The sequence below is a fragment of the Corvus cornix genome, chromosome 2, assembly GCF_000738735.6.
Source record: "Corvus cornix cornix isolate S_Up_H32 chromosome 2, ASM73873v5, whole genome shotgun sequence".
Taxonomy (NCBI): domain Eukaryota; kingdom Metazoa; phylum Chordata; class Aves; order Passeriformes; family Corvidae; genus Corvus; species Corvus cornix.
The window spans coordinates 36,813,930-36,828,273 of NC_046333.1; the positions used below are offsets into that span (position 1 = coordinate 36,813,930).

The 14,344-nt window shown below is 42.9% G+C and overlaps 1 protein-coding gene across 7 annotated transcripts in view; it reads left to right on the forward strand.

Moving 5' to 3' along the window:
- Positions 1 to 14,344, forward strand: part of ENTPD3 (ectonucleoside triphosphate diphosphohydrolase 3) — a 38,822-nt gene that overhangs the window by 16,153 nt on the left and 8,325 nt on the right. For 2 of the 7 annotated variants that reach the window (XR_002045386.3, XM_019285822.3), the window contains exons 3-9: positions 1,358 to 1,494; positions 1,939 to 1,987; positions 4,540 to 4,670; positions 5,012 to 5,132; positions 9,903 to 10,020; positions 13,082 to 13,232; positions 14,007 to 14,166. Coding sequence is in view for 6 of the 7 variants with exons in the window: in XM_019285822.3 (XP_019141367.3) it covers positions 1,358 to 1,494; positions 1,939 to 1,987; positions 4,540 to 4,670; positions 5,012 to 5,132; positions 9,903 to 10,020; positions 13,082 to 13,232; positions 14,007 to 14,166 (867 nt within the window). In the remaining variant the exon portion in view is untranslated. Of the gene's footprint in view, positions 1 to 1,357; positions 1,548 to 1,570; positions 1,988 to 3,782; positions 4,671 to 5,011; positions 5,133 to 9,902; positions 10,021 to 13,081; positions 13,233 to 14,006; positions 14,167 to 14,344 lie in introns of those variants that run through there. The other 5 variants (XM_019285823.3, XM_019285825.3, XM_010398881.4 and 2 more) reach the window with 5 other exon arrangements.

The window sequence follows — 14,344 nt, forward strand, 5'->3', positions numbered from 1 at the left end:
TCTCGGATGTCTGTTTTTATAGAAGTAGATGATATAGAAGATAGCGTTTGCTTTCTTTGTAAGCATTACATTTTAGTCACTGGTGTAGGACTGGTTGACATTTTATTTTCTATTTCAAAGTGTTCATGTTTGATTGTGTAACAATAAGAAGCTTTTCCATGGGGTAAGCAATCCGGTTCACTAGTCATCTTAAATGGACACCTGAGCAGATTCAGGTGACTGACCAATGCAGTCAGTTGGACCAAGGGCCTGAAATACATTTGGATGGGAGAAGAAAAATATGCCACATGAATGGAAATAATACAAAAGAAATAAATTACATGCAACAGACAGGCAATCAGGAGGGATGGGAGGCTTTGTCTTCGTGTGCTAGAAATAACTGATCTCCCAAGATCATCATTAAATCAGCTTTAATAATGCATTGTCATCAAAAAGAGGAAATTGCCTCCGCTCCCAAAATGAGCAGATTTTGAAAGGATGCTTACAGATGGTTCACAAGGCTGCAGCTGGTTTCTTGTCCTCCTTTATTAAAAAATCAAAGATACTGTAATTCTTCAAGATCTTTGTAAGAAAAAGCAACAAAGAGGTGCATTTGGGTTTTTGCATTAATGTCACTCTGAATCCTAGAACAATGAGCAAATGGTGGCAAAGCAGCTGAAGTGCCTCACTGCGATTCCAGAGCTCGTGTCCCTGGCAAACCCATCCTGCAGGCTGTAGGATGATCCTTGGCTGTAGCTGATCACACAGGTTGGACAGGGCAGGACCTGTGACACTGTTTCTGGGAATGTGCTTGGTCCACGGAGCAGCCTAGGTTTGGCAAGAACTCCAGCAAAACTACAAAATCAGTGGTGCCTGTATGCTCGAACCTGGATGGAAACGTAGCCCTAAGAGTGGAGGGGCTGCTGATTTCTGGGGTCTGAGAAATTCCTTCCTCAGAAAGCACCTGTTCCTTTTAGAAGACTCAGGGATTCTTTCACCCACCTCTAGACAAACCCCTTTCTGGCCTCGCTTTGGGAGGGAGCTGAGCAATATGATTTAGGGGCGGCCAGCCACAACACCCTGCTGCACCAGCTGCCGTCAAATCCCGAGCGGCGTTTCCGGAAAGCGGGGAGCCGCCGGAGGAGGGGAGGGGAGAGAGGTACAGCAGTGCCACGGGGGGTTCTCCCAGCCCCGCTGCCCCGGCGCATCCCTCGCCGGGCGCAGCCCCCGCCGCATCTCCCGCTGCGGCGACGCCTCGCATGCGTCCCCTCGCCGCAGATCTCCTCCCTCCACTTCAGTCAGTTCATCCGGATTTCTTTTTTTTTAACTTGCAAGTTGTTTTTTCGTTTGTTTGTTTTCCATCTGTTCGGAAGTACAGGAGCAGCGGGCAGGCACCCACCCGGTGACTCTCCACAAATCCTGCCGGGAGAGAGGCGCTCGCAGCTGCTCCGAGGGTGCAGCGGGCTCCCGTCGCTCCTCATCCCGGGACGGGGCGGGGAAGCCCGGCTTGCGGAGGTAGCTGGGGATGCGGTGGGAGCCGGGATCCCCGGATCGGGGGCCGGGCTGAGGTGAGGGGGTGGGCGACTACCGCCTCGGGCGTCGCGGCGGGGGTGTCTCTCTGTCTCTCCGACGTTATCCTGGGGGGATAATTTGGTGTTTTCTCGCAAAACACATAATCGTGTGAAGCTTTCTCACCCAGGACGGCGGAGAGGGAAAGCTTGACCCGCAATTTTGTGTCCATGTGCTTGTTTTTACTTAATTTCTCCTCCGAAGAGAGGCGTGTGAAACCTCCTCGCAGGTTTTCATCACGGGGTTTAAAGTGCTGTCGATGTTGGGTTTTTGGTGCTATGGGATTAGTTTTGTGGTTGGTTGGTTGGTTGGTTTTTTTTCCCCCAGCACTTAAAACATCGACCTGTCGACCTCGTCTGAAAAAAATGGTAACGTGTTTATATCTCTCAGGTTACAGCGTGAAGAAAGGTGCTTGCTTACCCACCCTATGAACAAACAGGTCAGTACCTAAAAGAAGTGGATCTGATGTTTCAAGTTACTTGGGAAAAGGAATTTCAGCACAGTCATTTTTACTGATGTGCATTTAACTTGGTTAAAATGTTGGTGGCATGAAGAAGTTGGGTGCATTTCCCTTTGCAGGCAGGAATTCCTTTTGCTTGCAGGTAAGGTGTAGAAAGTGATCCTTCCAGTGTGCTCATGTGTGGCCCAGTGTACTTAACTGGGTGTGGAAAATATGTATTTATGCTCTTTCTTGGTTCAGGATGATGTTGTTTTAGTAATGGAATGCAACTGTTTTTTGATACTCTGTTAACATCTTTTATTTTTTTGCCAACAAGTGCACAACGATAGCAAGAGTTCCTAACATTACAACTGTGTTTAAACGGTGGAGTGAATGAACTCCTCTCTGGTGTCTCTACAGATTTCACTGAATGGGCAAGTGTGACTGCATTGCCTGGTGCATGTGTGAGCCTTAGATCTGAGTATAGCCAGAGCAGGACAGCAAAGGTATTAGCTGTGTGATGACTTCTAGGGGGCATGGAGTGTAAGGTGCCCTTTTGGTACAGAGGCTATTGTGTAAATCAGGATTTGCAGATTATCTCTGATGAAATTGTCCTGATTGCTGGTGGGACGAGATTGTATGAGGAATGTCTTAAGACATCTGCCCTTACCTTATATTCTCCCTCTCAAAAAAAATTTTTGAAAAGAGGAAAATCACCTCTGATGAAGACAAATCCCAGTACCAGGGAAGCACATGGGAAATTCAACAAACCAAAATTTCCAGTTCCCAGAAATGGGAGCAGAAAATATTTAATCATTCAAGACTTAAGTGTTAATAGTCTAATGGTCATTATTGCTTTGCTTTTTAGTAATGCTTCAGTTTTTCAAAGAGTCATTTGTCCTGCATGTTTTTCTTTGATGATGACTTGTTTTTTTCCAGCACTGAATATCAGTGCTTTGATCCAGGAGTGACTGGTATATATTAGCTTGTGAGCAGATAGTTCTCTTTCAGTCACTTTACAATGTTATATAGATATATCCATGTACAATTGAAAGCTAAAGAAAGTGACTTTTTGTCCCCCTAAAGTATTTTATCCAGATGGCTATTCATAAATGTGTAGCTAAGAATCTGCCCTCTCCTTTCAAAGAGGAATTGATCTGTAGAAATACTTCTAATTGGTATGTCCTGACATTATTTGCAGGCTACAGTGGAGGTGTTAGCACATTTTCTAAGAGTAAAAAAAAGATTTCTGTCATTTGTGCATTTGTGTACATGATGTTTCAATGCCTCAGAATAGTAAAGCAATGAAGAGAAGTAAATAGATCACCAATGTGGCTGGTAATTTTCCCTTAAAACTAACTGACAATTAAGATGACAAAGCTATTACCAAGCCAAGAAAGAAAGTATTGGAAGAGTAGATAGGCTCCACAAGGAGCCTATATGGATTTAGAAAAGGGAGTTAATGAATGTAAAAAACGATGTTTTGGAAGTAAGATGTGTCAAACTGAAACAAAGAGTTTCCAAAAGCCAATCTGAGCCAGTTTTTGGAACAGAAGTAGCAAGACAAAGAAGGAAGGCAGTAGCAATACGCAAAGCTCAGTGTGAAGCTACTCCCAGAACAAAACAAGCTTCTTTTTTCTCTTTTGAATGTGAACACAGATGTTGGACCATGGGTACCCAGGCTGAAGAGCCCATGGGGTTTAGAAAATGGAAACTGTGGGAGAAGCATTTGTTCTGCCCTCTCCCTCAGCCTTTTGGCTCTGGTTGGAGCTAAGGACAAGACCATGTGTTGCAGGTACAATGGGGCTGACGCAGTTGTGCTCTGGCCACGGACTGGAGACCACCTTTAAGCTCCTGTCCTCAGCACAGACTGGCACTGGTGACTGCTGAAAGAATAGGACAGTCCTGAGCAGCCACTGGTATGTTCAACAATCAGTATGGAAGAATTAGGAGATGTGACTCAGGATAGATCACGCCAGGCTACGTTGATTTTTCTATGCCAAAACAAATGGTTTCTGAAATAAGACAGGAAAGTTCTCCTTGTTGCATTCCTCTAACACTTCTAAGCTTGCCATATCCCTCCAGCTGCCTCCTTCCTCCTCAACCCCTGAGGAGCATAAGGATTTTGATATGTGGACTGTCAGTATTCAGAGGTACTGAATGGGCTCTTGGGGTTAAGAGATGTCTGGTCAGGGATGTGGGAAAAAAAAGGATGAGCAGAAATTCCAGAAAACCTAAACCACGTTTGAATTCTAGGAAACTTTTCTAGAGGATATGAACATATAAATAGCCTTACTGTTAGTATGCATGTTTCATGTCACCTTAGGGTTTGTCCGACATAACCATGTTAGATTTACTTAGATTTAGTAATTTTCCATTGCAACATCTCAGAGTTAAACTGTATATTTTATATTTTATGTGCAGTGCAGCATGATATGAATAGGCTCCTCAGTAATACACACACACATATTTCATCAGCTGTTAGCAGAAGCATGCCTACTTTAATGTTCTTAAAACCTCCTTTTTTATTTTTCATTTTTTTCTTGCTGAAGAAGCCTGTATCTCTTGTCAAGACACCGACCTTGCATCTCTGGCAGAAACATCAGCTGCATTCAGCAGGCTCCCTCAGGGGTCTGTGTGGCCCTGGTTGTGTCCGTGTTGCCGGAGCACAGGGAAGAGTTGGGTGAGCACCAGCCCCAGCCTGCCTGCCCACAGCCTGCGTTTCCTCAGGCGTGGGAGGTGGGGAGCAGGCACCTACACGTAGGCACCGTGGAAAATGGGCAGGCTGAGGGTGAAATCTGGCATCATTAGCATGACAGTATAGACACAGCCCTTCCAGACAATAAAAAGTTAGTGGTTGCAAAACACCAGGCAGTTCTTGAGGAGAAGATGGAATTTCCACTAGGTAATCCAGTTGATGAAATTAGATTTTATGAGTTTCCACTGATTCAGGGCTTCAAGCTTTAAGAGAGAATTGCGGAATCCTTTCAAGTTCCCTAAGTGTCTCCCGTTTTGTCGTTTCAGGATGCTCACCAGAACCCCGAGTGTGGTTGCTCAAGTGTTCCTTCTTCTAAGCATAGTTCTTGTTATTGCTATTGCAGTGATTCAGATAAACCAGCAACAGGTCCTCTCCCCAGGGCTTAAGGTAAGTCTTAGGATACCTCAGGAAGGAGAACAATGTTTTGAACTGATATTTAATAATGTGCCTTTCTAAACTCATTTTTATGGGGTGATTCAAATGAGCTTACAGCCATAAATTAATGTTTAATCATATCATCATTGGAAAACTGAAGCTGAGAGAAAAAGAGAATTGGTCAAGAGTCAGTGGCAAAGCAGGAAAAGTATTTCTTGGTTCCCTCTCTGTGGTGGCTATCACACAATGTCTTCTTCAGGATTGAAAGTCCAAATGGGGAGAATATCTTACTCCTTTTTTTCTTTATTTTTGCTGGAGATTGAAAGTAATTTTAAACTAATTTTGAAGTGGGAAATACCTAGAGTTTAAATTCTTCCCCCTAGCACAGCTGGGAAGTTTATGCTGACATCTTTGCAAATTGCTCCTGTGTATCAAATGCATTTGGGCTCTAAGTTTGCACTCAGTCCTCTACCACGTGGTGGGACTTGCTGGAAATTAACAGAAGAAAACCAACTTCATTAGGGGGGACAGAGTAAACTGCAAAAGACAAACTGAAACACTCTGAAGTTCAGGCTTTGCCTTGTGCTGTGAAACGTGTGCAGGCTCTTCAATGAGGGATGTACACAACTGAGGAAAAGCTGTAGAAAATGCCCTTCTAGAGAAGCTGTGCAGCCTGGCATGCTGAGTTCTGGTTTTTTCCCACGATCCTCTTGTCAGATTTTTCTTTGAAGTCTCTTCTACCTTTCCATCTGCATGTGTATTTAACTGGATAGTTCACATCCTGATAACGATAGGCTAATGCCTCATTGCACTTCATGGGATTATAAACACCTTTGGCTTTGTCTGAATCATTTTGTGGTGTGTGAGTCAGACAATGGGATAAAACTGTATTCTGATACCAGTTTTATATGTTTATGTGGTGTGGCAGGGGGAGAGTGCTGGGATCTTGCATGGGGACACAGTGCATCAAGTATATGCTCCGTTGAGCCCCAAATGGCTGCGTGCAGCAGCCTCACATCCCACCAATTTTCATGCAAGGCAAGACTGGGCTCACATGTATCCCATCTGACACCAGGAAAAGGCTGAAGCCACTATCTAAAAGACAGCCTACACATCTCTTGTGTTTGTCATTAATTCAGTTTCACATTCAGAATGATAAAACTGTTTATGTTACTCTTTGAGGAAGCATTGGAACCACCTGGGCTATCTGGAGCTGGTTTAAGTGGGGAGGTTTGCTTACTGAATCACAGCTTCACAGCTGGTTCTGGAGGAAGGCTGGTGTTTCCTCTACTGGGTGTTCCTTGGCTTTGGATTTGAGTTTGGGCTGTAAGCCTGCTAATGCAGGTGATAAGGAGGACCCTGTTTTTGATTCCTGAAACACTGAGTCCTCCTCAGTGAGTGATTTATTCTCACAAGAAATTCACAGATAGAAGGAGGACCTTGGCATGCCAGTGAAACCCTCCAGTACCTGGCTGATACAATGGAGCCTGGAAATTACAGTGTCCTGAACATAATGGTTGGTTAAAATTAAATATGGCAACAACATGATTAAAGCAGACTTACTGTTTGTAAATGGCCTTGTTCTTCTGTTACTACTGTTTGTGTTACCTGTGGCATAAGAGCTCTTTCCCAAGATGTATGTTGAGAGCATCTATTGTGGCACAAGAGATAAATTATATGCTATGGCCTTGATGTTTTAAACTGTTGTTGCAAAATTGAATATTTTGGATCCTTGATGGTTGGATTATCTGAAGATTGAGCCAGTGATTAGTGAAGGAAGGGCCTGCCCATTGCATGAGGCTGGGGCACTGAAACAACTCATGACTCACTGATACATATCATGAAGTGAGAAGAGTGATGAAGAAAACACAAACATCCTCAGTGGAGAAGCCTGAAATTGTAAATGATGATAGCTCTGAATGTAATGAGCCTTTGGACCAGTCAAAAAAAAAAAATCTGTTTGTCTATTGCTGTTTTGTGAGCCCTACAGAAAAAAACAACCCACTTCATTATTGTATTTCTTTAATTTGCCTCTCAGGATGCTAAAGTTTTCAACACCTAAATTTTGCACATCTCTTTTGGCTCTTAGGAAGTGTTTTGCATTGTTTGTGGATGTTATACTTGATTAAAAATTGTTCAAACCTATGTAGCTGAATTGAAGCCTGCATGCGTAGATCCACTTTTGTGGCCTCCATTTTCCCTGTAACTGGTTTAGCTTGTTAGCTTCTCTTGGCAGTTTCCAAAGTGATTGGAAGGCAGGTGACCCATCTTAACTGTGCCTGCTTTAAGGGTTTGTGCAGCTCTACGTCCTCCTATAGGAATGATACTCAGGCTGGAAAGGTGATTAATCCTGGGGCTTGTGCTTGCTTATCTGTTGAGATTGCTACTCTTCAGGATGCACCCACAAAGCCATATTCCCATAATAAGCTTTTTCCTTTTTCCTTACTCCCCCCCCCTTCTTTCTTTTTTCTTCTGGACTAGAAAACAGAACTCTGAAGCTTTTCTGGGTTGATGTTGTCTCCCCGTCTTGTCTGACCAATCTAGTCCATTGACTAAATGGTGCAGTTCCTAGGTGTTAGGGAATCACTAGGCCTTTGTGATGATGGAAATATTCTGTGGGAAGGCTGAAGTAGAAAGGGAGAAAGAGCAGTTCTGTTCTTTAATAGCTGCTAGTCTGGGGTAAGGGTTTTCCTATGCTCCTAGTCCCACACAGAGCATTTCAAAGCAGGAAGGCATTGCTTGTCCTTAAAGGGCAGCCAAAGGTGATCCAACTTGCAACTTGGACAGAAATCTAACATCCCTGGAAAAATTTAATCCAGCCAGTTTGTCTTTTGCAGCCTGCTGAGACAAGGCAGGTAGAATTCTCTCACCTTCTTAAGATGCAGTGTCATCTGTCATTTCTGCTTTTTGAATTAAAGATTAATCTTAATCCTAGCATGTGGCACAGTTGTCGCTGATCACTTCTTGAGGCTGCATGGGCCAGTTTGCACACAGTGAACTCACACAAGTCCTGAGGAGCCTCAAGAGTCACCCTGAAATGGGTCCAAGAGACCTTTTCAAAAATGAGCATCTCTTTTAAAGGAAGCAAGAGGCTGTATAGAAAAAATAGAGGAGGAGGAGGAGAAAGACAATAAAATTGTCAGTCATCCATTAATTCAGAAGAGGGTACCACTACTCTTCAGGATGGAAATCTCTTACTTTCAGAATGAAGCTGGAAAATGCAGGGGAGGGAGGAAGTAGGTTGAAAAGCTCCCAGTTAACTGAGGTAAAAATACTTCTGTTATCTTCCAGCCCTACTTGGGTATGATGGTTAGCTCTAAAAGGAGCCAAGTTAAAAGCTTATGGTTGGCACTTTAAGCTGACTGAGACTAGTTTTAATTAGTAGTCCTTAAGCAGATTGACCATTACTGTGTTATGTACCTCCAGAGTGCTCATCTCTTCCAAGGAGAGGAAATACACTCAAATTATCTTTGCTAAAGCAGTTACTGAAACAGAATCCAATGATGTGGTGGTTTGATAGTATCTGTGGAGCCTTTAATCTTTTAGTGGATATGGGTAAATATTGTCTGCATAAATATAAATGAAATTTTCATTATCTAACAGTCCTCTGTGAAACAGACTGGACTGGTATTGCTGGTATTCTTTGGGGACCAGGAGTTTTTAGGATTACAGTAGAGGCTGGGAATAATCAGGTGTGGAAGCTGAATGGTTTGCCACCTGAAGCAGTGATCCTTCCCGGTTGGACTTGCTGGTCCCCAGGGAGGCAGTGGGATGAAATTTATCAACCTGCTACAGGGGATCTTACTGCTTTGTAGACAGATGGAGGCTCTCATTTTTCAGTTTTGTCAGGCTCCTGGGCATCTGTCTGTTTCAAAAGAAAAAAGCTGACAGAAAAACGAACCCTACACTGTGTGACTCCTACCAATTAGGTGACTTAGGAAGAGCTAAACATACTTTTAGGGATCATAAAGAGGATACCAAAATTTCAGTTTGCTTCCCTTTATGAGATTGCCTTCCCAGTTACTACAGTTTTCTGCTGCCATAAAATATGGGAAACGGGGAAAACTGGTCTGGTGAGCAGTGGGATGGGATAGAGAAACCTGTGCTTTAATCCCAAAGTCCAAGGGACCTGGGGCAAGGAATTTAAATCTCTCTCATTTATTTAATAAATAATCATGGGGCAATATTGACTCTCTTTCTGTCTTTGTTGTCTCATACTCTGGCACAACCTGTTCTCAGAGGCAAGCTCTCAGGTGGACTGCCTAAACCACTCAAAGGGAGAGGTTTATGGGGCAATTAGGAAAGAACCAGACTTGTTACATCATTCTTACTGTCGACTATTATGTACTTTACCTCTTTGCTCATAGCTTTACGTGCATCCTCGAGTCTAAAGCCTGTGCTTAGATATCAAACCCTTCAGTATTCAGGGATGGACTGGGATAAAGGGAAATGAATTTGCTGCAAAATCAGGTCCTAACACAGTGTTATCTGTCAGTGTGGGTTTTGAACCTGATGCTGAAAGGAGATGAGCACTCTCCATCCCCACTGAATTAATTATTGAATATATGTAGTATGTTCCTTGGTTTGCAGCCAGATTCATTCTGTGCTTGGCTGTTGGATTCATGCCTAAGCGCCTAACACTAGAATTAATCTCTCTTGTAAATAATACACTGTGCATGCATTTTCTAAATGCCTAGTGGTGCAGTGAAGTGCAGCTGCGCATGGGCATTTAAGCTGTCATTGTTTCTTTCTTCATCTAATGTATTATTTTTTAATCCCCAGTATGGAATCGTCCTTGATGCTGGATCCTCTCGGACTACAGTCTATGTCTATGAGTGGCCGGCGGAAAAAGAAAATAACACAGGAGTAGTGAGCCAAACCTTCAAGTGCAATGTGAAAGGTGAGCTCAAAGGAAAGTTCCTTAGTTATTCTTAGCCTTGCTTATGCTGGTTTTTTTTTTTCTTTTCCCACTGTGTTCCCTTTTCAGTGCTGGGGAGGGAAGACTGTCAAGTCTATGTCTATGTCTGTCAGCATTAGTTCTTTTCCTGCTGATACAGTAGGATGCTCTAATCATTGCACCAGAGAGAGGAAATTGTAGCTAAATTTGATTTACTCCATGGCAGTGCATGACTGGTGCAGACAGAATTCAATCTAAAGGGTCAGGACCTGTTCAGTCCTTGTGTTTCTTTCAGAATAAAAGTCATATATATATTTTCAAATAGCTGGGAATAAAAAGAGTTTTAGAAGAATAGGAATCTATTCCTTGTTAGATGCTAGTTGTTAACTGAGCTTCTCCACACTACAGAACTAGGAAGCAGCTAATAAAAATATTGATGAAAATAGCTAAATTGGCAGAACTATTTCTGACAGGGTGTCATAGTTTTATCAAAAATATAGGTGTGGCCTCTGTCTCAGGAAGACCTGTGTCTGTGCACTGCTAGAAGGTGTCCCACAGGTACGCTGGCTACCTGCCATGTCATTTGTCTGAGGTTTTGAATTGATTCTTTGCAGACAGACAGACTAGGCTGACTTCTGATCACACTCCAGTATGGTTAGGTGGTTGTGGATTCCTTCATAGAAACTCTTAGTCAACTTCTGTGACATCTGATTCAGCTTTCAAAGATATGAAAATGCCATGCATTTTGCGAAGACAGATGGCCAGGTAGGGGAGGGAAATCAGGTTTTTTGTTCTCTGATAATAACTGCGGTGTTCAAAGAGAATTTTTTCCCTCTCTCTCAGTCACGATCTCGTAAAGTCTTGCATCTCTCTTTGTGTCTGGAAATAGATACTGGAGATGTAGCCACAGAGGCCCATGAGTAACAGGGAGTAGAAGGCAATGGTTTCTTAACAGCACCAGCATTTCTGTCTTCAGTGTTAAATGTACGTGTGGACATTCTTAGCAATTCTAGAGCAAGGAAAGGAAAGCAAGTGTAACGTGAACAGAAGTAATGCACTGTCATGTCTCTAACGATGAAATGTCCTTACAAACTGCTGGAATGGTGGCCAGCCTGCTGAGGTCAGGGGTACACTCTGCTAACTCATGTCTGGACTCATCAGGAATGTTGCCTTTAGGAATTCTGGTATGAGAAAAATGCACAGAGAAACTGCATTATTCTTCTTCACGAAAAAACCAGCAGTGCTTTGTGAATTTGCTTTAATTGGTTTAGATTTTGTTTTACCTCTGGAGAATGCAAATAAATTACAAAACAGAGGAGTCCAAATTGCTATGAACTGTCTAGGTTCATGTCCTTAGCCATGGTCAGACAAGTACTCCTCATCCCTGAGTGTACAAAATCACCAGGGTTCACTCTTCTAGTCTTGGGTAACTCTGTACTGGAGGAGACAGAGGGCTGGTTCCTGGGAGCTGTCCCCAGCAATGCTGTGGGTGACAGTGGTGAACACATCTGTCAGTGTTTCTTTAGTGACCCTCTAACTGTAGTCTTAAGCACTTAATTTGGGGGATGGTTCTGGGCATAATGAGAGGCAGATTTTCTCATACCTACTGAACTTGAAGGTCAAATGATCAACTGCTCTGTGAGTTCTGTGGTGGTTTTATGATTTCAATTCTGCCTTTATTAAGTACTTCTGCCGCTGTGTGTAGGAACCAGCCCCAAATCAAAGTCCCTTCTTTATAATGCAGTTAATCTGTCCTGGCAAGGCTCTAAGCATTGGCAAAGCAGGCAGTTGTCCAGAAGAAAATGGTCACTGCCTTGTGACCTGCTCTGTCTGAACACTACAAGACGGGAAGTTGCAGCCACCAAAGGAGTGTGAGGCAATGGCAGCTGCTGAGGATGTTGCTGCTCTGTTTTCCTCTGGTAACAGCTTTCCTTCCAGCTTCAGGCCTGTTTGTGCTAGACTTAAGACTTCAGAAAGTCTTATTCCAAAACCAGGGCTGTGAACATCTAATGATTACAGGGCAATGTTCGTGTTTAAGTTCACACTGTCAAAAAAGGAGTTTGGGAGTGTGAAATCTGTAAAGGCTTACGTATTTTTTCTTCTGTTTCTATCAACGCAATGTGACTGAACGCAAAAGGTTTCTCTTTTCAACTTGGTAAAAACCACCTTTTGCTTAGCTTGGGACCAGGTTGTGCAAGACATGGCTGTTACAGAAGCAGATGGAGTTCTGGCAATTGTTCTCTTCGAGGCAGTGGCTTCATGGGAATGCCTGGATTGCTCCCTGTGTGACTTCCTCAGCTAGGGAATTTTAGTAAAGAATGTTTTATTTACACCCAAGTTGAGATCCTGATGGTCCTTGGAGTGTTGAGCAAGGCAGCACTTTGATGTTAATTGTTCAAATAGCTATGCCTTATGCAGTATGTTGTAACTCTCATTCCTGCTCTTTGAAGGCTTTGAAAATTTGGAAAGCTGTTTACTAGTTCATGCACCAGCGCAGACTTGTACCTCTATGAATTCAAGAGCCATTTCTGTGCATCTTGAAATTTCACCAGCAATTCCTTGCAAAAGCTTCTTTATTGTACTTTCAGTTGAGAGCAGTGAGCTGTAGGGTGCCATGGTGTCCATGACAGCTGGGGCAAACCAGATTAGAAAATCTTTGTCTTAGGCTGTGGATAGATGGATTTTTTATACTTCAGCAGATCAGACAAATTTGACATCCATCAGACATGCTATTTTGTACAGCATCTGCCATGAGTATAGTTATTTTCCTCATGAACATATAACACTGCTGTCACGTATGTGTTACTCCAAGTATGGTACTATAGGTGTGTATTTATAGACACAGAAATACAGAGATACACGAGTATCTTCTCTGCCTCACACAGCTGAGGCAGGCAGCACATTGTTTATTCAATAAGCACTCCTAGTTTTCAGCCATCCTACCCTTGCTTGCAATTACGGGGCGGGGAAGGGGGAAATGTCTTTCTCTTAACACCTGCTTGCTAATTGGGCTAATTTGTAGTTGGCAAAGCAGAATGAAATCTGTCTCCTTGTTCTCTTTTAGGCCCTGGTATATCCAGCTATGAGAGTAGCCCTGGAGCTCTTGCCAAGCCTCTTGATGACTGTCTGAATAAAGTCAAGGAGAGAATACCAGCTCATCTGCATAAAAACACTTCTGTTTATCTGGGGGCTACAGCTGGCATGAGACTGCTGAGGTATGGCAGAAACTTGAACTACCCTGTATGCATACTAGCATAGCAGTCTGTGAAAACAGAATGTGAAAAATGTACTGGATGCATTTTTACCCACTGGAAATTGGCCATCTCAAAGGGAAATGGAGCCCAGCCAATTTAATTTAATTAACTTTTTTGATAGGGAAAGCGTATCTGCATAAAACCCCTCTGTTATGCCGTATTGAAAAGAAATGCTTGCTTTATTTTGGAGAAGGCAAGAGTTTAATTTTCTCTTTCACATCTGACTTGAAATACAGTGTTATGTAAACAGATAATGTCTGTGCACATCCATGGGCAGCAAAGACAGATTGAAACTAGATACTGGATTCTCAGTGTGGATGTGATCTGATGTGATGTGGCTTTTGGGGTCTGTCTGTGTCTTTAGCCCTGGCACAAACTGGCTTTTGATATTGTTCTGTGGCTAAATGGAGTTGGAAGAGAGATTCCAGGACTGTTTTAATCAGAAGTTGTCATATAAACCCTCGGTTCATTAAGAATAAAGGTATATATAAGGAGAAAACCCCACCCATGAACTTGCATGATAAAGAGGGAAGTTGGTATATACAGAGGGAGTTGCTTGCTGAAACAATGCTGGATACTGGCTGTTCCCTATCATAAGCTTCCCCTTTAGGGAAACAATGTCTATTTAATATATTAGCTGATTGTAGGAGTTTTCTTGAATTGCTAGTCAGTGAACAATAAACATGAAATTACCTTTCCAGATGCTCAGTGTTTCATGTTTTGTGAATTGCTTAGGTTGCAAAATGAATCGGCAGCCAATGAAGTCCTTGCAAGCATTCAAAACTACTTCAGAGCACAACCTTTTGAATTTAGGGGTGCGCAGATCATAACGGGGCCAGAGGAAGGGGTGTATGGATGGATAACAGCCAACTATTTAATGGGCAATTTCTTAGAGGTGTGTGGAAAAAACTGCATGCTTTTCTTTTCACTGTTTCTCTCCTATAAATGAGAAGTTTGACAGGACATGCCTGTTAAAGTGTCAGAGTTGCAACTTCTATTTTCCCCTGAAGTCTCTCACAGGGTCTTTTTGTGGCAGTAATAGGGCAAACATAAATCAAAGAATATGTTGTTAT